Source organism: Myotis brandtii, unplaced genomic scaffold (assembly GCF_000412655.1).
Source record: "Myotis brandtii unplaced genomic scaffold, ASM41265v1 scaffold140, whole genome shotgun sequence".
Lineage (NCBI taxonomy): Eukaryota > Metazoa > Chordata > Mammalia > Chiroptera > Vespertilionidae > Myotis > Myotis brandtii.
The window spans coordinates 1,504,987-1,528,940 of NW_005355000.1; the positions used below are offsets into that span (position 1 = coordinate 1,504,987).

At 45.2% G+C, this 23,954-nt stretch overlaps 1 protein-coding gene across 1 annotated transcript in view; it reads right to left on the minus strand.

The window, feature by feature from the left end:
- MAGI1 (membrane associated guanylate kinase, WW and PDZ domain containing 1) overlaps positions 1–23,948 on the minus strand; it is a 566,477-nt gene extending 542,529 nt beyond the window's left edge. Inside the window, 2 exon segments of the mRNA XM_014535239.1 lie at positions 23,518–23,636; positions 23,638–23,948. Of these exon segments, the coding sequence (XP_014390725.1) occupies positions 23,518–23,636; positions 23,638–23,720 (202 nt within the window). The 5' untranslated portion in view covers positions 23,721–23,948.
- Positions 23,949–23,954: the final 6 nt, after the last annotated feature.

Genomic DNA, 23,954 nt, shown 5'->3' on the forward strand with positions numbered 1-23,954 from the left:
CTGCCCCTTGCTCACCCCACCCTCCCAGCTCCCACCAATGAAACCTAGTAGTTGTGAGTACGTGAAACACAGATTTTATTCTTGTATTATTATTTATTAATTATTGTATCACTGTCCATATGAACTGTAAACCTATTTTTGCCCACCCCGGATTTACTTTAAAAATGAAATGAGTACTGAGGGCAGAGTCAGATGAAACAATCCTATAGAGGTACAAGTCCAAGTCCCCAAGGCCGGCTCCACTGAGGTCCTTCCGGTCCAGTGGATCCTGGACTTGACCCACATGTAGCCTTCAGGGCCAAAATCACAGTCCTACAGTCCTACATCAGCATGCTGCCCGAGACAGGAAACACGCCTGGGCACTCTGACAGCTTGGGGAATGGTTCCAAGTGAGTCTTGCACGTGCCCACATGTCGGGAACTTCCAGCCCCACAGCCACTCTGCAAACTCGGTCCCCACAGTAAAGACCATGTCCTCAGGAGGCTGCAATGAGCAGCCTCCCTGCATCCCTACAGTTTATCTCCCATCTATAAATATGGCACAGCATTCTTTCCACAGAGGGAGAAACTGAGGCACAGGCATTATAAAATGGCAGAGTCCTGGATGACTTGAAAGTAGAAATAAAATGGGACTGTCAGCCCAGCTGGCGTGGCTCAGTGGTTGAGCTTCCACCTATGAACCAGGAGGTCATGGTTCAATTCCCGGTCAGGGCACATGCCCGGGTTGTAGGCTTGATCGCCAGTGTGAGGCGTACAGGAGACAGCCTATCAATAATTCTCTCTCATCCTTGATGTTCCTATCTCTCTTTCCCTCTCCCTTTCTCTCTGAAATCAATAAAAATATATTTTTTAAAAATAAAAATAATTTTTTTTAAAAAATGGGACCGCCAGTAAGCACCATGTCTCCCCACGACAGCCACCCTGCTGTGTCACATCACTCGCAGAACTTCTCCTACCTGGATTGGGAAAATGTAAGAGGAAGACATAGTGGACATGGACTAACTGACACTTGAAGGCAGTCGTGGTGAGTCACAATCAGCGCAGGACGTGGCATCCAAGACCAGGACACAGAGCTCTGGCTCTGCTCATCCCAGGGACGGCCATTTGCTCATCAGTCGGTGCAGACACACCAGCCACTCCCAGCGCTGGAAGAGCATCCATCAGGGCAGGACCGAAGCACCTGTTTGAATCCTGGCTCTGCCATTAACAGCAGGGGCAGGAAACAACTTCTCCGAGCCTCAATTTCTTCTGCAAAATGGGAATATATAGTATCTCCACTTCATAGAGTTGTTTGAGGAGTAAACGGGATAATATAGAGCACTTACAGCAAAGTAGAGCATACAGGGAGGATTAAATGAGAGAAAAGCATATGTAACTTTTATAAGCAATAAATGTCTAGCGGCTCTTTTTTGACCTCATTCAGAGCCAGAACAATCAATTGAAAAAAGGCTGACCAACCATGCATCTGCCCTGGCATAGAGTTTATTGCAGAATGCCTGTGTGCAGTTGCCCCCTCCTGTCTTTACACCAATCATTCTAGAATTCTACAGACTCCAGAATCATTTAATTGTGCTGTAATCATCTGTAGCTTCCTACACGGTGGTGACTAAATTCAGACCTCAAGCAAGAGATCTAACAAAAATAACCTGAACAGATACAGATACGTAGAACGTGTTTCTATCAAATCTGCTCCATATAATTTGGTCCAACAAATTCAACTCCGTAATATCTAAGAGAAGGTGGTAGTGCCAGGAAGGAAGATAAAAACCCAGAGTACTACACAGAAGTGTTTTGAGCCATTTACACAGCCAACTCAGCGTCTCCACTAACCTAAAATCAAAAGTTATCAGATTCAAAAGAGGAAAACTGACAAATCCAGTGCAATGATAGCCATCATTGATTCAACACCGCCTCTGCTCTATGACCCATGCTGAGAGTCTCGCTGCAACATTTCCTTAATCCATACAAGGTGTGTATTCTTATTCCTGTGTCACAGGAAGGTCACACACCCAAGGTCACAGAGCAGGAGAGCAGTGGGACTGGATTTGAGCCCGGACTACTTGAAATGCAAAGCCGGTGAGCATAACTACTGATCATATGGCCTTGAACCTAGAAAGGTGGAATGTTGGCCAGGTCAACGCTGATGGTACAACTGGAGCCCCTAAGACCAGATGACTGACATGCACACCTTAGCAAACGGCTCTAAGTGCCAAAGGGATGATGAGGAAAGATTCCCCATACTCGGAGCTAGAGACACTAGGCAGGTGGTGCTCCTGGGAGATCTGGGAAGGGCGGGCAAAGCAACGAGAAAAGCAGCAAAGCTGAAGGGAGGAGGCAAGACAGCAAGAAAACTTAACTGCACCTGCTTCTGAGGGCAGAAGGAAGACAAAACTCAAAGAGAAAAGGTAGAAACCTGTCCATCGGCAAATGAATGGATAAACAAAATACAGTTCACACGTAGGATGGAATATTCTTCAGCCTTTAGAAGGAAGAAAATCTGACACGTGCCACAACCTGGATGAACCTTGAAGACATTATATTAAGTGAAATAATGGCCAGAAAAGGACAAATACTGTCTGATCCACTTGAATGAGCACTTATAGGCTGAATTACAGGCAGAAAGTAGGATGGTGGTTGCCAGGGTCGGGGGGAGGGGAGTTAGAATTTAATGGGTAGACAATTTGGGATGATGAAAAAGTTTTGGTGAATGGATGGTGGTGATGGCTGTACAACAAGGTGAATATAGTTAATGCCACTGAACTGTACACTTAAAAATGGTTTAAATTGTAAATTTTGTTATGTATATTTGACTTTTAAAAGGTCAAATAGAACCTTGTTATGTCCATGATGTGCAAGTTCCATGGCCTAGAACGGTGTCTGAGACAGCTGCAGTCAGCGGAGCTGGAAGCCACGGGTGTCGGGGCCTACGCAGGGCACAGCTGCAGATGGACAAACAGGAGCTCTGAGGTGTGACTGCCCAAACCCATGCCCCAGGCACAGACACATCCTTCCCCATGGAGGACACAGGCCTGCAGCTGTCCCATTGCAAGAAAGGATGGCTGGCTGCTGGAGACCACGCCTGGAAGTTGCTACTCTGAGTTCACACGATGGTGTGGTGCTGTCTGAGGAGATCCCACCGCATGCCGCGAGGCAGCGCCGCAGCACCCTGCGGGAAGCCCGGACGAACTCCAAGCTGGAGGAAACCCACCGCTGTCACTTTCTCAGCTGAGTACCTGGGTGGGAACAAATCCTCAGGCCTCAGTGTCCTGACCTCTACAATGGGAGGATGGTGCACAGACTTCACAGCTCGTGCTGACATTAAAAATTATTCCGTGTGGCCTTTGGAGCAAGACCTGACCCGACCAGCACGGGATCCAGTGCCACTACTGTTGTGTCCTCTGTGTTCATCTTCTCCCCTCGGTTTTCACTCCCACACTTGAAGCCCAACAGGCAGATGCCATGACAGGCAAGGAGTGAGAGCTGGAAGGCTTCCCAACTTTGACAAGAAAGAAGGACGTGCAGGCACACAATGGAGAGGAGAAAGCCAGGGAGCAAACACTGAGGATGCCGGGAACCAACGGTAAAGAAAAAGCAAACATCTCTACTCTTCTTTGGAAGTTAATATCCATAAATTGCTGTATTGTATTGGATTTATTTATTTTTGCTTCTTTCATCCTGGTCAGAGATGGGGTCCCTAATTATTGCTGGCTATTCTCTCTCTCTCTCTCTCTCTCTCTCTCTCTCTCACACACACACACACACACACACACACACACACACAACCATGAAATGAAACAAAAATAAGATTAGGGCACTGGTGTGTGTGCATTTGATGTTGTCATATTTTACAAGCCTAGAACAAAATACCTTTAACCACCCCTGCCATACACACACACACACACAGCTCCTTCATATTTCCACATTTGTAACTTTCTGCTACCACCACTTGGGGGATGCAAAAGCAGACGATTTTCCTCCAGAGACTATATATCCGGGCAGCAGCATGTGGCTCTCTTTCCCTAAAGATGGCATCCATCCCCCTCTGCACCCCCCAAGCAGGGTATTCTAGTCAGGGTCTGGACCCAAAATGCCTTTCTAAAACTCTTAAGCACAGAGCTGTGTGGGCTCCAGTCAGACACTGTTATTATCATCGCTTATTACAGATGGAAAAACTGAGGCATGGAGAGGCTCAGTGCCCAAGGTCACACAGCTGGCAGGGGGTGGCGCAGGAACTGAAACCAGGGCAGCCCACGGCATTATTATCATCACTTCTTACAGATGGAAAAACTGAGGCACGGAGAGGCCCAGTGCCCACGGTCACACAGCTGGCAGGGGTGGCGCAGGAACTGAAACCAGGGCAGCCCACGGCAACCACTTCACTCTCCCGATTCACCTGTGGCCAGGCTTCCAGGTGTACCTGCTACCGCCTCTGGTGGCCACTTTGGGGTGGTGATCTTCTTGGCATCCCCCTGCATTCTGAGTGCTCAGGGTCTTAATCAGCTACTCAAGCTCAGTCTCACCTCACTGTGCACAACACAGGTTGGTCCTGGTTACTTATCTCCCTCTCTGCTCTTCAAGTCACTGCTTGTCAAGTTCAGCCAGCAGACCAAAAACTTGTCTGCTCTTCTCTCACTCTGCCCTTTGGGGACCCAGTGTGTCCCCATAGATAACAGCACTGTTCAACGCTTCTGGCTATTCTCACATCTTCCCTGAGCCATGTCCATATATGGTAGCACCTACCCACCACAAGAAGGAAGCCATTTGGGTTGGTTCACTCATTTATTCATTCATTCATTCATTCATTCATTCATCTGACAAATGTTTATGCTGCTCACTGCCAGGTGCCAGGAGTACTGCCTAGTAATAATAATAATAATAATAATAATAATAAGTACACAGACTCAGGTTCCTGTCCTCAAGGTAATTACACTCCAGTGGGACAGAATAAATAATTTCAGATTCACGTGATGAATGTTAACATGAAAAGAGAGTGGTGAGTGACTAGAGGAGGAGATTCTATGAGAAGGTAACACAAGTCTAGAGCAGGGTTTCAAAATCTTGGTTCTATTGACATCTGGGGCCACATAATTCCTTGTTGTGGGGGACTGTCCTATGCACTGTGGGATGTTTCACAGCCCCCTAGTCTCTTCTCACTAGATGCTAGTAGCCCCTCCCCAGCTGTAACAACCAATACTGTCTTCATATTTGCTTGATTCAGGTGGAGGATGGGAGCAAAATCACCTGGGTTAGAAACTTCTGGTCTTAAATAATGTTTAACAGCACAGGTTCTGGAGTTAGAACCAGATTAGAACCACTGCTTATGAGCTGTTTTGAGGGGCAAATTACTTAATCTAAGCTTCAGTTTCTTCATCAGTAAAATAGTATCTACTTCCAAAGTCACTGTGAAGAAAAACAAGATAACGTCTGTTGTCACTGACTGAATATTTGCGCTCCAACCACCACCAAATTCACATGTTGAATCGATAGTCCCTATTGTGGCTATATTCAGAGATGGGGCCTTAAAGGAAATAATTAGGGTTAAATGAGGGTGGGGCCATAATCCAGTAAGTAAAATCAGTACATTTATAAGAAGAAACACCAAAGATAAGAAAGCAGCCATCTGCAAGCCAGAAAGAGAGCCCTCACCAAAAACTGAAATCTGCCATCACCTGGATCATGAACTTCGAGGCCAGAACTGTGAAAAAATGTCTTGTTTAAGTCTGCGGCATTTTGTTATGGCAGCCCAAGCAGGACTACAATAACAAAGGGTCAGAAAATGGAGCTGTTACTATTCTTGAATCCATCAACTACTAAGCTCATGCCCAAAGACTCTGTTCTGACCTCATCTATACTCAATCACAATTGAAATTCCCATGGCTTCTGTCCAATCTAACTCCCTCTAAATTCACCATCACATTGGGGGCAGGTGCAAGAATTAGGCCTCATTCACTAGCATCCATCCCATGGCTTCTCCCTTCTTAACAGCACCTACATGTCTCCCCCACTGTAACAGTGACCTGGCCCAGATGAGGACTGACTCCCCACACACACCCACCACTGCAAGTGAGTGCTGATTTGCATAAGCTTCCCTGATTGGTTTAGGGGCTGCAGGCCTAAGCCACTCAGCGCCCAGCCTGAGACATTCCTCTAGGCCTCCCTGTGAATAAGCAGGCACTTCACACCCTTTGCCAGTCACCCACCTGCAAAGGAGAGAAGCCATCCTGAGGCCAAAGCCAGCAAAGTGAAGAGTGCAGCCCTGAGAGAACCAAGACTGTCCCTAACAAGACTGTCCCTAGGTTATGTTCTTACAGGTGGCGAATATGGGCCAGAATCCTGCCCAGACTCTGCTCTCCAGGCCACGTTGGGTTGGTCTGCCCAGAAAATATATACTTTCGGGCTTGAACAAAGGCATCATATGGGCTAATAGCAGTTCTGAAGCAAATCAGAGAAACGTGACCCGTGTCCTGCACAAACCCTACCTGAAGCTCCCTCTTTCTTCTGACAGTCTTAGTTATATGCATCAGCTAATCCCCTTTGTTGTTTTGGCCATTTAAGTTGTTTTTTATTACTTGTAACCAAAAACATCAAGGTAAATAGTTTATGCAACACAAAGGTAACTTAGACTCTCCCTCTCTGTACAAAATACTCCAAGTGAAATCATTTATTCAATCACCCATTATAGCAGCTGCTGGAGACAGAGCAAGCCACAGGAACAGCGTCATGCCTAGCCTCATGGAACATATCTGTTCCATACAAACTACTCTGTTTTGGGAGAATCAGCCCACTGCCATTCACTGAGCTTCTTTAAGAAAACTGTCACCAGGGGACATATGAATAAAAAAGGTAAAAAGTACACTTAAAAACTACTGATCCCAAGCTTTCACATTTAACAAGGATCAACCCAAAGTGCCACTCCACCCTCTTCTTCATGGAGCAGGTAAATATGACACCAAAGAACTGTGACTGTCCTCACCACTTGTAATGGCATTGTCTCCTGTGCTGTTCAATCTGATAGATGTGTCTACTTAGATTTACATTGAAATTAACTGAAAGTAAATAAAAGGAAAGGTTTCCTTTTCATAGTGTGGCTAACAAAATGTGGCCACACTAGCCACCATAAAAGTACACAATCTCCACATGTAGCTAGTGGGTAAAATAATGAACAAAGTAGCTGAAGAACATGGCCATTACTGCAGGATGTTCTGTCGGATAGTACTGTCTTTCCCCCAGAGCTCCTTTGCTATTTTAAAAAGGCAAGTGCGGTGCTGAGGACGAGGTCCCTCGGGATTATCAGACTAATGCCAGGATCCGGAAGCAAGAACCTGACCTTCCACCTGCACAGATGCACACACCCAGTATTCGCCACCCTAGAACTAGTAGCTCAAATCAATTAATCTTTCTGTTCTTGACTCCCTCCTGCAATCAGTGTTCATTCAAATACAGAGTGGATTCTGTTACCATCATTTATTACAGCGGTTCTCAACCTGTGGGTCATGACCCCTTTGGCAGTCGAACGACCCTTTCACGGGGGTCGCCTAAGACCATCCTGCATATCAGATATTTACATTACGATTCATAACAGTAGCAACATTACAGTTATGAAGCAGCAACGAAAATAATTTTATGGTTGGGTCACAACATGAGGAACTGTATTTAAAGGGCCAGAAGGTTGAGAACCACTGATTTATTAGGTAACTAGAATTGAAAAGGCCAGTATTTTAGGACTTCCCACAATCAGCCAGAACTTTTTTAAACACTGGTGGGGTCACAGGGCCTACCACCCAGGATTCTGATCACGAGATCTGGACTGGGGCCTAGTGATCCCCATATTTCATGAACACCTGGGTGATTCTGAATCAGTGGCTGTTTGTGGACCATTCTCTGGGGTCGGGGCATCAGGCTGTGCTGGGCAGGGAGACATGAGTCAGCACCACTAATGAAGTCACCCCCAGACGCCCACATCTTGAAAATTCTCCCGGGTAATTCTGATGCACTTTCCTTTCATGCAAACTTAATTTGTGGGCCTCTATTTCCAAACCTGATCATTTTCTCTGAGCAGCTCTGCCTGCAAGCTGCCGGCAGCCATCAGGTGAGGGCAAGTGCCTGGCAACAGGTACACAGGGCCCCAAAGACCCTGCAGCCTTTTCAGAACATCTCTTCCCCTCAGGAATTCTGGCAATAGGATAACTCACCACCATGTTTTATTAAACCAGACAGGCTCCTTCCACAAAAAAGGACTTCAACAGTAACCAGCTATCACATTCCCACTAATGCCTTCCCACAGTCACCTTCCCGTGAGATCATTATTTCACACAGAATTGCTTGAGCTTCCACTTTTAGCTAAAATGAACCCCAGGAAGATGCACACTGCTTACGAAAGCCAGGAGTTTCTTACTGATAGCAGTATTTCCCCACAGATTTGGAGAGACAGAAATAGACAACAGCTACGTGAATTTTTTTCCTTGCTGGGCATCCTCTCTCTCTGACTTCTCTCTTCTGAATAATGAGATATGTACACTATGTGAATATAGAGAGAACACTCTGTGCTTTCTAAAGAACCGTCATATACACCATGGAGATGCTTAACCGGGGCTTTGCACTCGGCATGGCTCACTGGCTGCACTCTCCTCTTTACCAAAGACCAAAGCCCAGGAATTTTACCAAGGATCGCCCATACTAAAACACCATGGAATACAGGCTTTTCCTGCTACATCTTATCCTTAAACAGAAGCCAAAGTTCATGCCAACTCAGGGGAACTATGGGTGCCCCAGAAGTGATTGTAATAAAGAAGGAAGTGGATCCGGGCATACAGTTGTCGAAACTTGAAAACTGTCCTGAGTCTTATCTCACATCCAAAGTCCTAATTACATATAGAATATCCTATCTAAGCTTTGAGTTCCTAGACAGCCTCTTGAAATGTTCTTAAGGAGAACAGAAACACAGTCCAAATCCAAACCTAGCAAAACATGAACTCCATGTTGAGCTTTTACTGCCCACTGTATAGTCCTCATTTTATTGAGGCCCTTCCTGGACTGGCTCACTGACTTACCTTCTTCTCTGAATTACCAGAGTCCCTTCCCCCACCCTGCTGCCGAAGGCCCAGCACCCAACATGAATATGCAGAGCAATCCATGACGTCACAGGAAAGCCAGAAGGTCTGCACTGGTTTTCAAAAAACAAAACTACCTTTAACACGGTCCCTGAAAAACAGATGCCCGCTGGTCTTAAGAGTTAATCATGTTCAGAAAGCATCCACTCTTGGAATAAAGATTAGGGTCCTTATTTACCTGTATAATGTCCAAACAAATCATGGAACTTCCCAGATACATTTAAAACCAAACCTCCCTAAAAGATTTACATAAAGTTCACTCATTCTTTTATTTGTAAGGCCACATATTTCACAGTATAATCAGTTAAAAACAGAAAAATATATATATATATATAAATATATATATATATTTTCAGTACATATTCATATAAATGTCATCATCAAGATGCTATTTTATACCCAATTCTAAGAGTCAGCAGACCAGAACCATGAATTACTATCAGCTGTCAAAATATACCCTCTCCCCAGCTCCTCACAATTAGAATGGAGGTGCTGTCACCAGGTGGGCCCCAAATAAACTAACATGGACTAAAGTGACAAACTAGACCTCTTCTGGAACTTATTATTCACTCTGACGCACACTTACGGACCCTCACTGCGCGTTGGTCAGTCTCCTGGGCCCTGAGAATATAGACAGGGGTAAGAAATGGGATCACTGTAATTAAAGAGATGAAGTGTGAGAGACATCAAGTGAGAGACAAATGCATAAATAAGAGGTTGCAAGCTTGTCGCCTAAGGACCAAATATGGCTCCCAGATGTGTTTTGTTTGGTTCATCCATGCTTTTGAAATGACTTTGAATCAACATTTTTAAAATGGCACAAAGTTGATGGGTTTTTTTTTAACATATTCAAACTTCTGGATTCTCTTGAAAACTTGAACAACCTGGCAACACTGGGCCAATGTTTGCACGTGATAGCAGTAAGCTGAAGCTGAGTGTCAGCTGCTCCCTCTGAGCAAGACATGCTCTTCCCATTCACCCCAGTCCCCACCGCTCCCTAATGTCTTTTCAAATACCTGCTCAGTATTTGAGTTTGTGATGACTATTATAAATAAAAAATTCCAGTGCTAGGTAGTATCTGTTCTGAGATAAGTAAAGAAATACAAGACTCTCACATATAAGTTGCAAGGATAGAAGTTGACATGCTCTCTGAAGAGCACCACAGTGGTAGCTATTAAGTCTTAAAAAGATAAAATTCACGTCTGCCAAGAATTCTAGACACCTATCTGAAGAAGTTCACTAAAATATATGTATAAGAATATTCATCAATGTGTGTGAAAAGTAGAAAACTGAAAACAGCCTAACCGTTCATCCTTTAATATATTATTATTTATTAGATTATAATGGTTTAATACATTATAATACAACTGAAGCATGGTTTAATATATTATAATACAACCAAAAAATTGTAATGATAAAGTAGATATATATATAGATAGTGAAGAAAAAATATCCATGATATATTGTTAGGCACAAAGTATGTATTGTATGTTCCAATTTTCATAAGAAAAAGACCCTAAAAAGTCTATAAAAACATATATGTTTGTGTGTATTTCATATATATGTATATATGTGTGTGCATGAATTATATATATATACACATATATATGGTTAACAATGTATATTTCTCTGCAATGAATGAGCAATGTGGATACATTTTTCTTTTACATTCACATCTTTCTGTATTGCACACGCTGTTTAAATGAAGGGACAAAACTAAATTTCACCAGGAAAAACAAGCTGTAAGAGCACAGACCAACTACGGACAGTCACAATACTATTTGAGTTTTTAAAAGATCAGAAACCAAAATCTAGATGCCTATGCTTTAAAAAAAAAAAATCAGTAAAAATATAAAACATAAAATATAAAACCCACATGCTCCAAACTAAAGTTCTTTCTTAACAAGTTGACCTTGAGTTTTGAATTTCTAACCAAGTCGCACAGACTGCAGCAGGCTGATGGTAGCTGGAGGAGGAAATGAACAGGCTTTCCCTCTCAGATGTAAATTCTAATGCTGAGCCAAGAATCCAGGTGGTAAAAAACTGACTCTATTTAAATCAAGCCCAAGTGATGCCTTCCGTGGCCACATTACATAAGCAATAGGTTCAATCACTGAACACATCTGGTCAGAATGAAGGCCCTCTGCGACCTTCAACACAATTAATTCAATATTTTCTCTACAGTTCAAAATGCTACAACAACTGGCAGACAACCATGTTAAATCATCACGGAAAAGTCAGACATATGGCTAAGTATATTTAATATGCCTTAAAAATAAGCCATGGATTTCTAGCCAACAAGATCTTAAACAAGAATTTTTTTTAATCTAAAAGTTATGCCTACTCGTTACCCTCAAAAGAATTCAATGTGACAAATATTCATTGAACACCGACAGAAGACAGAGATTACAAAAGCTCAAAAACAAGGATGCTGGAATCAAGAATTCAAGAATTCAAGAAGCACATAACCCAAAGCAGCAAATCTGAATTACTAGTACAAGTCTGTTGTGACCCTTGAAATCCTGACATTCGTGGGAGAAAAGGGAGAGCAGAGAGGAAGGAATCAGCAGGGTTGTAAGAAAGATGAGAGAAAACAGAAGGTGGATGAGCAGAACTTCTTGAGAACTGTGGCAGCCCGCTCTGTGTTCGGCAGGTAAACACACTGGAGTCGATGGTGTATTTCTAGGACTGTCTTCGCTGCGGCCACCTGACCTGTCGTGCCGTCTCAGGCAGCAATGGGACAGCCTCTGAGAGGTGCATCCACACTGACTCCCACAGGAGAAGGACACGGAGTCAAGACTTTTCTAATGTAGAAACTGACAAGAGAAAAATGCTGAATGTATTAAATTACAGCAGACGGGAGGGTGGGAAGAGGAGACGAGGAGAGTTCATCAGTTATCAGCCATGGGCCAAAACCAACAAAATACTGCTCACATACCTGAATGTGTATCAACACTGAATCAACCTCCAGGCAGCTATTCAGTTCTTACCTAACAGGATTAGCTGACCATCAGATGCCACCACGACTTGCTTATGCACGAACTTTCCCAACTTTAACCCACAACCAATCTAGAAGCATCAAATACTTCTTCATTACCATGCACCTGTCCCAGAACTTTCTCGGCTACACCTTCTCCCACCCCCTGGATCTACAGCCAATGTAAATTCTTTCAAATCAATTTACACCTTCCTTCTCCAAACTCATTACGTATATAGAAGGGCCCCATCGACCCCAGGATGTCAGACATGCTTGTCTTCCCCATCTAGCCCAGCGCCTGGGGGTTCAGACTGGATGCCCCAGCACCTGGTCCTTTTTCTGGACAAAACCAAGGATAAGAATGTTGGAACCAGGATCCTAATTTGAATCTCATCCGTGTCTGCTGTCTGGGGGCCAGGACAATTACCTGACCTCCCCAGCTAATTTTCTCATGGCTAAAACAGAATGACATCATCTACCCAGGTGAAACCCAAACCTATGTCAGTGACTTGTCAGAAGATCAACAGAGAACAGGCAGATGGAGGCCAGAGGGGAGAGGGGAGGGAGACTGGGTATAAAAGGCGAAGAGATTGAGAACAGATTGGTGGTTACAAAACAGTCATGGGGATGTAAAACTACAACATAAGAAATAGTGTCAATAATATTGTAATAACTATGTATGGTTCCAGGTGGGTACTGGAAATATCAGGGGAACACTTTGTAAAGTATATGATTGTCCTACCACTATGCTGTACACTTGAAACCAATACCAAATAATATTGAATGTAAACTGTAATTGAAAAAAAGAATTTTTTTAGTTAAAAAAATTAAAAATATAGCAATAAATAATAGTTATGATTATTAGTTTACCACTCCGAATTCAGATTCCCAGTCTTAACCATGAAGTTCTTCCTTACAGCCGTTTTCTCTGCCTCAGCCTTACTGCTGTTTGGGGCTCAGAATTCTCTGGTGCAAGGCTATGCTTTGCATGTTCAGCAGCATCCCTGGCCTCTACTCCCTAAATGCCAGTAGCACGTCCTACCCTCAGCTGTTAACCAAAAATGTTTTCAGACATTGCCAGATGTCCCCTGGGGGCAAATTTCCCCGGAAGAACCACTCCTTTAGAGGAACTCACTGAGGAGTCTCCATTTCTCAAATGAAAATTATCACAGCTGCCACCATGAAGGTATTTCGGAAGCACTACTTAGGTCAGTGATGGCGAACCTTTTGAGCTCGGCGTGTCAGCATTTTGAAAAACCCTAACTTAACTCTGGTGCCGTGTCACATATAGAAATTTTTTGATATTTGCAGCCATAGTAAAACAAAGATTTATATTTTTGATATTTATTTTATACATTTAAATGCCATTTAACAAAGAAAAATCAACCAAAAAAATGAGTTCGCGTGTCACCTCTGACATGCGTGTCATAGGTTCACCATCACTGACTTAGGTGCCAAGCAAAGGACTGAGTGTTTTGCATACATTTTCTCATTTCATCCTCACAACCACCCTACGAGTAAGTATTATTCTCATTTCCAACTGAGGTTCTGGGAGGCTAATGTGCCCATGGTGGCTCAGCTGGGAAGTGGCAGAGCCTGGACTTGAACACAACCAGTCTGACTGCAAACCCTTATAACACCAAGTTCCACTTTCTCCCCAGTCAGTCATTCCTGATCTGGGAGCCCAGGTACGGTGCCAGGAAGATCAAAGGTCCTCAGTGTAATGTTCTCAAGACTCATCCCTGCTGCCCAGGACGCCCTTGTCCTTCCTTGGTGCCTTACCACAACCTGCAGCCTGATGACAATCATTAGAATCCATTGTCACCAGTGACAAGGTGGGAGAAGTTCAGGCAGCTTAGACCTCCACCTACGCTTGGTGAGATCTAAAGGTTTTCTTCAATTTGTCTGAACTAATCCCAACCTTTTTAAAAAGCAGCATCTGAATCATGCAGAAAAATGAGGGTTTTTTTCAGACTTGAAAAGCTCTCCAGGGACCTGCGTACCACAATCTCCATCTCTCAAGAGATTCTTCTCTTCCAAGTGCATTCAGACAGGGAACATTCAAATAACAGTGGCCCTGTGCCATGAGGTTTACTTAAATCTCACGTTAGTACTAACTTCATCAGCCCTAGGAAGTAGGTATCATTACTATCCCTATTTTCAGAGGGAGACATCCTGGCATAAAGAGGTGAAGTCTCTCACCCTGGGTCACCCACTAAGGAATGGAAGAGCCTGCCTTCTACCCCAGTCAGCCTGAGTCCAAAACCTGAGAATCAACAACACTGAGAAGCTGATATTTGCGGATAATTTTACAAGCAGTGCTGCAATCCTGTTAACACTGTATATTGCAATAATTTTGAAACATGGCTTATAATCAGGGCATAATTGCCTTTTAATTGCACCAGCAAGCCACTGTCCATAAAGAGAGCTTCGAATCTTACCTCATAATGGGCTGAAAGATTAGCCTTGCTGTGGAAAACATAACTGTATCCCATTAAAGGCCCACCAAATGCCTCCGTAGGCAGTAATGCTGGGGTTGACACCTTAGCCGAGAGAATGTAATTCTCTTACATAACTCGTTCTCCCGACACTGGAGACGGTACCAGAGTCTGTACACACAGCTGACAGTGCCCACAAAACCTCTCCTAGTCCATGTGAGGCCGAGAGTTTGCCAAGTCCCCTGACACTCAGCACGTGCTGCCCTAAACCCGTAACGGAAGCAGGCTAGCAATGCTCTCCGTCTTTGAAAATATTCCTACATCCATCAGCTAAGCTCTACTTATCCCCAACCAGAGACTGCAAATGTTAAACCCTTAGCAAGTTTAACGTGATCCATCACAAAATACCTAAATTGCCAGAGACTTTCAAACATCGGAATTTTTAGAGGCAACTGAGCTCGACAGAGATTTATTCTACATTTGACAGTGGATGTCAAGAAATGCTTGAACTGCCCTAACCGGTTTGGCTCAGTGGACAGCGCGTCAGCCTGCGGACTCAAGGGTCCCAGGTTCGATTCCGGTCAAGGGCATGTACCTTGATTGCGGGCACATCCCCAGTGGGGGGTGTGCAGGAGGCAGCTAATCAATGTCTCTCTCTCCCTCTCCCTTCCTCTCTGTAAAAAAATCAATAAAATATATTTTAAATAATGAGGTCAGAGGAGGAGGTGTCATTGAGAAGGTGACATTTGGAAGAGACTTGAAGTTCATGAGGAAGCAATCCTTCCAGATGTCCATGTAAAGACCAGCAGGCCACGGACAGGGCAGAGAAGGCATGTCCTGGGCCATATCCTGGGGGTCCTGCCTGTCACTGTAAGGACCTGGCTTTCACTCTGGGATAGAGACTATGGAAATTATCAAATAATGGGTTACTCCATTATTTAATTACTTAGCTATAAAAAGAAAAGCTTATTTAATAATAGAAGACACTGTTCATATTACATTTTCTAATTTCGCAACATGCCTTCTGAAAAGATGGCATCCAGAGCACAGTGAACGCTCCCCAGGACACCTGACTATAGAGCAGAAGTTAATATGACAGGCATGTCCTTGACGTCACGGGGGTGCAGCTATGGAAACACCATACAAATCCATCAGAAATACTACATGGGGATGCTGACATCCATAGGGATGCACACAGCAGAGCTCCAGTATTGACTAGGGATTTTTCAAGGTTATGGAGCTCAACATATGAGCTGCATGAAGACAGACAGAAACGTACTAACCTACTTTCTTAGGATGTGAATGTCAGTCCTTAACAAATTTGACAGCCTTTATTCTCAGTGTATACAAAATCAGTATATCCTGTTACACACATATACAAACTCAAGGAAGAGACCGCTAACATCAGAGACGGGTGTTTTGCATTAAATAACCATCGTTTATAAAGCAACATCCTTCATATAAACCCTGTGGTACGGAGATGTCAGAATGTTTTCGCTTATAAACCACTTAATTCCCTTTGGTGGATATCATCAATTCTGCCCTCTAAAACCAGCTGGGGAATGGATGCCAGCAAACGTAGTGAGCCAACTGTATGCATTGCATCATAAAGTCAAGTTAGTCTATTTTTAAATATCACAGCCATTGGCAAAGAGTGGCCACTGGAAACAACGCACGAGTTGGGTTGCCTGTCCTTGCATTATTTTTTGTAAAATCTATGGAATGTTCCACAGTGTAACCTAAAAATACCCTTCAGAGAGTGGTCTTTTGGCACCAAGAACAAAAACAGATTGATTTTTGAAAGTTTAAGTTAAAAAAGAAAAAAGATATATAAACACAAAACACAATTTAAGAGCAAGAAAGGACAAAATCAGACTTACTGTAGCAAAGATCTGATTTGCTGGTGGTTGGGAAAATTGTACAAAGAGACAATGCTACAAGAAAACGGAGGTAAAGGGTCATTCTTATTGATCTTAACATAGCGCAGGTCCCACATCAACAGAAAACAGAACAACCCCCTATCATCCTGCCTGCTGAACATCTGAATTTTCACTTCGCAAACTCCAGGAGTCAACAGGCAGAAATACTGAAATATAATTCATTAAATCTGTCAGTCATTTGTTTATTTATAGCCCAGTCTAAATTATTAGACATGGGGAACCAGATAAATGAAAGATCTGGCCATGAGGAAGTGAAAGTTTTATGATCCTAAATGAGAAGAAATGAAAGATGAATAGGGGGTTAAGAGGGAAATATGTTGAAGATGGTCTAGTCTGCACTTATGTAAGAAGTGACACTGGAAAATTCATTCATGCATCCAAAACATTTTAGTGAGCACCTATGATTCGCCGGGTACTATTTTAGGCCCTGACAAATGGAGGGACGGATAAGTGAGTAAAGCTACTTGTTTTCATGGATCTTACATTCCAGTGGGAGGGGAGACAGACAATAAAGAAGAAACAAGACTATGAAAACGTGACAAGGCTATGAAGACACACACAAGATTAGGGGAGACGAGCGGCCCGGGAGCTGTCCTCCGCAGGTGAGTGGAGTGCAAGGCCAGCTCACACTAACTCTGGAAAACTGATCACACGCAGCTCTTCCCATCTCCAGTGATGCTACAAACAGGGCCTCCCTTTCCGGAGCTGGTTGTAGGCATGGAGCAGCACAGCACCGATGAGGAGCCGCTGAAGGTCTCTCTGAAGGGACACCAGGGGAGGAGTCAACCTTGTGACTTTACGGGGGGAAGAAAAAGCAAGTCCAGAGACCCTGAAGGAGAATTTGTGGGAAACCAAGAAAGACGAAGCACTGTGTTTTCAGATGAGAACAGAATTTTGTTATAGAACTACTGTCACATCTTCCAATTGTTCAAAATAAACACATAACATCAAAACAAAACAAAGACAGGCACAGAGAACTATATTCAATTGTATGTGGTCATCATTCCCGTGAAGGAAGGGCCAGGTGGTGGTGTTGTGGTTTCTAAATTGTGTCTTATTTATTGTCTCTATTTTGTCTCAAAAAAAAAAAAAGTGGAGAGACTGTTTTGGTTCCTGGGTAATTTGCAAAAACCACAAAATTCACCTACAAAAATATGTACGCATAGCCTATAATATTACCAGTTTGGGAAACTACAATCACACCATTTTAAACTTTTGAAGTCTAAGTTATTCGTGGAATTGCCGCATTTTGAGTACAAAAGACCTGCAGGGGCACCCACTCCTTTCTGGCAAGAAGAAACTTGGGCCCAAAGAGGGTGACCAGCTGGCTGACCTGGAGCCCAGGTCACCTGCCTCACCTACTGCCATTTCCTCATTGTAGGTCCATACCCTAGAGTAGTGGTACTCAATACTGAGCAGGCATCAGAATCACGGGGGGCTTGTTACAAACACCCCACAGGCTGCACCCCCATGAGCTTCAGCATCAGTGGGGACGGGAATGTGCAATCTGACCAGTTTCCCGGGTGATACCAATGCCACTGGCCAGGGGTCCTTACTTGAGACCCACTCACCCAGGACTGGGAGTATAGGTTTTGGAATCCAACACAGTTGAGCTGCAGCTCTACTTCTGCCACTTGTATGGCCCTTAGAAAAGCCACCCAAACTCTCTGGCCCTCAGTTCCTGACATCTAAGTTATGAGGAATAAAAAACAAAATGACCATCAAGCACTAGCTTAGCCAAGGGCCTGGCACATTCTAATGCAAGTGCTTCATAAAGACTAGCTTCATAAAGACAGCTACATCCTGTAGCAAAGTCTCCTTAATTATTTTTTTCTTTTTCCACATACTATACATAAGAATGGCTCAACATCAAAAAACAGACAAGATCAAAGATTAGCAAAAATGTGGAGCAACTACAACATTTGTAACAGCTTTATTCACCTAGCTGTTATTCAATATCCAAAAAATGATCAATAGTCCAAATGTCCACAGATGAACAAAAATATAAACAAACTGGTATGTGTATACAGTGAAATACTACTCAATAATAAAAAGGAACAATGATGCTCACAATAATATGAAATCTCCAAATATTTTGCTGCGTGAAAAAAGCCAGACAAAGAGTACATACTGCATCATTTCACTTGTGTGAATTTCAATAATAGACAAAAGTAATTCCTGGTGAAAGAAATCAAACAGCCTTTGCCTCTGGAAGGTAGGGGGAACTAACTGGAAGGAGACATGACAGAAATTTCTGGGGTTCTGTATCTTGATCTGGGTGAAGATAACATGAGCATATACAATGGTCAAAACTCAGCAAACAATATACTTAAAAGTGTGCATCTATATCAGTGATGGCGAACCTATGACACGCATGTCAGAGGTGACACGCGAACTCATTTTTTTGGTTGATTTTTCTTTGTTAAATGGCTTTTAAATATATAAAATAAATATAAAAAATATGTCTTTGTTTTACTATGGTTGCAAATATCAAAAAATTTCTATATGTGACACGGCACCAGAGTTAAGTTAGGGTTTTGCAAAATGCTGACACGCCGAGCTCAAAAGGTTCACCATCACTGTCCTAGACTCTTGAGATGGCATTTGAGAAAAACTTAACTCTTTCTTGAATCTACTTGGTGACACAGAGAGGCTCTGAGGCTGACTGGATTGGGTGTCTGGTTACTTCTTAAGCACGTGTAACTCTTCTTGGGTAGCTTAAGATATATTTTAGTTTCCTAGCTGAGGAATTCCTTCTGGTTTTCTCAGATCTGAATCTCTGAGATGGCCAAAGGGATAGTTCTCTTACAATATTAGTGGAAATGAGTTATAATTGGAAGTTCTTTAGTATTTTTGAGTGCCCCCATATCTTCATGAGAGGCCAGGACCTCTCAGGGCATGTCAGAGAAACAGTTTCAGCCTGATCCCTGCAGGCCAGGCCAAGAGACCCCACCTGCCAGAGGGACCCGCTCACTCTGCAGACACTGGGGAGGAGGAACAGCGGGAGGTTGGCTCCAGGGCGTGTCCAGCCCATCTCACCCAGTCCCACCCTGCCGGCCACCTTCTAATTAATTTCCATTCAATGTGCATGAATCCATGCACCAAGTCACTAGTTTTACTATAGGTAAATATATACTTATAAAGTATACATATATGCTTTATTATCTATACTAATAAAACCCTAGGTGGTCCTCGTGCCCTCACGCGATGCCTTCATGTCACCACAAGATGGCCGGCACGGGAGGGCAGTTGTGGGCGATCCGGCCGGCAGGGGAGGACAGTTGGGGGCAAACAGGCCAGCAGGGGAGGACAGTTAGGAGCAACCAGGCCTACAGGGGAGGGCAATTGGGGGCGACCAGGCCAGCAGGGGAGGATCAGTTGGGGGTGACTAGGCTGGCAGGGGAGGGCAGTTGGGGGGGACCAGGCCTGCAGGGGAGGGCAGTTGTGGGCAATCGGGCCGGCAGGGGAGGGCAGGTGGGGGCGATCAGGCCCCAAGGGGAGCAGTTAGGCATTAATCAGGCTGGCAGGGGAGTGGTTAGGGGGTGATCAGGCTGGCAGGCAGAAATGGTTAGGGGCAATCAGTCAGGCAGGCAGGCGAGTGGTTAGGAGCCAGCGGTCCTGGATTGTGAGAGGGATGTCCCAGATTAGAGACAGTGAAGGCCCAGGCTGAGGGACACCCTCCCCCTGCATGAATTTCATGCACTGGGCCTCTAATATATATATAAAATAACATTTATTTAACCGTGGCCAGTGTGGCTCATTTGGTTGAACACTGTCCCATGCACTGAGAGGTTGCTGGTTTGATTCCTATTCAGGGCACATGCCCAGGTTGCTGGCTAGATCCCCAATAAGGGGCATGCAGGAAGCAGCGATCTATGTTTCTCTCTCTCCCCCTCTCCCTCTCTCTCTCTCTCTCTTTCTAAAATCAATAAAAACATAAATACATACATACATTAAAAATAATAATAACAACACTCATATAGCATAGAGATGTAAAATTTTTTAGGCATTTCTCCCTTTAAAATGAATTAACTCCAGCCCTGACCAGTTTGGCTCAGTGGATAGAGCGTCGGCCTGCAGACTGAAGGGTCCCAGGTTCGATTCTGGTCAAGGGCATGTACCTTGGTTGCGGGCACATCCCCAGTGGCAGGGGTGTGGGGGCGGGGGGAGGATGCAGGAAGCAGCTGGTCAATGTTTCTCTCTCATTGATGTTTCTAACTCTCTATTCCCCTCCCTTCCTTTCTGTAAAAAATCAATAAAATATATTTTTAAATAAATAAATAAATAAAAATAAAATGAATTAACTCCAACCTGGTAGATCCATTTAGATTGATTCCTTCACAATCCAGGCCTGCTTCATATAATACCATTTGCTACAGACTATTTTGGTCTGTGCATATTTCCAGAGACCTACCATGAAATAGAAGCAGCAGAATTTTCTTCCACAAGAAGACAGTGACATTTCCATACAGACAGCACCCACAGTGGCCCATGTCCCTGGGAGTGGCTAGCTCAGGGTGCAGACAACACAAAAGCAACATTTTCCTTTCCATGTACCAAGTATGAGCCTACCTAATATGATTAAAACACAGTAATCAAGGCCCAGTAAGCGCAATCCTGGCATAATTTAAATCATATTCTCAATATAAAAGAGGGATCAGAAGATCAGGGAAATGCTCTCTAGTGCCATAGTTTCTTTAATGATGTTAAAGAGCTAACTATGTCCGTGTAATTATCACATGAAGTAGCTTTCATTTTGTAGCAGATTCCAGGCCAATCAAGAGTCCCCATCCACATCCTTATCCTATCCCACCACAAGGAGGACTAGAATATTTACACACACACTTGCTGTGGACAGTCCTGTGCTGCACGTGGAATGGTTCTGGGTGAAGGGAACAACATAACACTTGGAGACACTACCATCTTCTTCCAACCCAGAGAAGTCTGATTCCAAACACACCTGATTATCTGACCAACCCTTCCGGAGTTCCAGGATGAGGCAGCCCTGGCTGGGACAATGCCTCCAGGACCTCTGCTAACTCGTGGAAGAGGTTCAGCCACACACCGCATGATGCAGAAAACAGCTCCCATACAGAACCCAATGGACACCTGCAGGTCCCCAACTAGATAGATGGCACCCCTTTCCCCAAAATGCCCTGAACTGAGACCGGTAGCTGCTCCCATTAAATGCTTTCACACAGTATGTCCTCTACAGTTCTATCAAGAAACTCACAATCCAGGTAACTAACATTAACAGCTAGACTTAGAAATAAATAACTGCTCAAATTCGATTTAAATATAACAATAATAGCTCATTTTTATTGAACACTTTCAATGTGCAAGGCACTGTTCTGTATACTTTTTGCTTATTAGCTTATGGAATACCCTCAAAAAAGCCAGTTTTGGTGAGGCCAGGAATTGGCCCTCAAGCAAAGCCTGGGGAGATAAGCAATGAATGAAGCACTCTCTCCTTCAATGGGCTCACTACCTTGTATGGAAATGAGGTGAGAGATCTAACTCACGGGTTAGAACAAAGAAAAAACTAAGAGGTACAGCCTTAGGGCACCTCAGAGGAGGAAGGATTTGTTCATCCTGGATGGTTGTTGGAGGGCTTCTTGGAGAAGGTGTCCAAGAAGGAGAGGACATAATGGAAGGAGCTTTCGAGGACTGTCACCCCTCGGCTCCCAAAACTAAAAGGCTGGGTCTACTCCGCCTGGTCTCAGCGCCCCACCCCCCACCCCACCCCCTCTACTCTGTCTGGCCCCCTCCTGTCTCATCTGGAACAGGCCTGTTAACCAGGCAGGACCAGCAGCCCTTCTTCCCTTTGCATGGTCCTCCAACTGCTGTTGCCCCTCCAGACCAGCAGGCACACAGGGGCATTTTCACCACACGCAACTCTGCCACTTCCTGCAGCTTTCATGGTAGAGAAACTGCGTCAGGCACGGGTAGTCCCAGGGGTGCCTTGGGGAATCGCTGTTGGACAATCCCTTGCCCTCACCAACTCCAGCAGGTAAGGGACTCCCCTCCACCAGCAGGACATCACTCCTCTACAGACTCTGAGAGGGACTTGCTTCCGCTCCCTCCTCACAAGGCAGCCTCTCCCCTCACCAAGGGTCAGCTCCCCACCTCTCCCGCCTCAGTGCTTAAGGCTCTACAGCCAAGGCTCAAACCCTCACTTTGGTAACTGTGTGACCCTGGGCAAGTAACTTAAGGGATGTCAATCCCAGTTTCCTCATCTGTAATGTGGGTTTATAAGGATTCTTGTGACTCAGAACCAGATAATGCAAGGAAAGCGTTTTACTGAGTCTGGCACATAGTAAGTTAATAATGAGTAATAGCTATCCTTATCCTCAGCATCGGGGGTGATGGAGGCAGTGATGGGTGAGATGGTAGTGGCAGCATCAACTTGGGCTTGATTGGCCCCAAGCGGGACATACCCCTCCTTCCCTCCTCCAGCTCCCCGCCCCCAAAGCCTTCGGGCTGAGCCACACCAGGAGACACGTGCGTCCTCCAGCTGCAGAGTGAATGGCCCGGGAACATGGGCACCCCAACCCACCCGGAGCGTTGTGGGGTAAAGATGATTTTCTAATGGAGAAGGTCCAATTGGCCCTGCCCTCGTTCATACCATTCTCCAGGTCTGGACAGACAAGTGGCAAAAGCACGCAGCGCTGCGCCTGCGGCAACGCTCCCCCAAGGAGCCAGGAGAGCCTCCACTGTGCCCCCAGCCTCAGCTCCCCGACTGTCCTCCAGGCCCAGGCGACTGTCCTCCAGGCCCAGGCGAAACTGCGCTGCACTGAGTGGCCGAGATAACAGGTTGGCAAACAGGCGCAAACCCAACCCTCTTCCCAAGGCAGGTGAGCAAACAACCCGCAACCTCTACACAACTTTGTGTATTTCTCCGCGACAGGGCGCACGGCCTCAATTTCCCCTCCAGACTGCGCTCGGAGGGGGGGAGCGGGAAATCGAGATGCCCCCCCGGGGAGAGGGGACGGGGTGCGCTCCGCAGGCCGCCGCCCGCCTCAGGAAGCCTCCCCGAGGCGCGTCCCGCCTTACCTGGTCTGACGGCTTTGAAGGTGACGGCCTCCTTGCAGCTGTCCAGGACGCCCAGCACGTCGTAGCGGGGCAAGCCGGACACCCGGACCCCCTGCACCTCCAGCAGCAGCTCCCCTCCCCAGCTCGCCCTGGGGTCCCCGCTTCACGGTGCATTCGTGAACCTTGCTAGTCCAGTGGTTCTTCTTCTGGATCACTTTCGACATGACGAGTCACACCCCTCCTCCCCCCAAAACAAAAATAATAACGCGAGAGACAGGTGCCCCCGCAGCACAGCCCCCGAGCCCCCGCCGGCTCATGGGAGAGACGTCTCCCTCCAAAGGACGCCGCGGGAGAGAGAACTTGGCGGCCTCGCTCCCCGCACGCACGCCGACTCAAGCCATCATCAAACAAACTTTCCGGGCGGCCCCGCGAGCTCTGCACCGGCGCCCGCGAGCTTT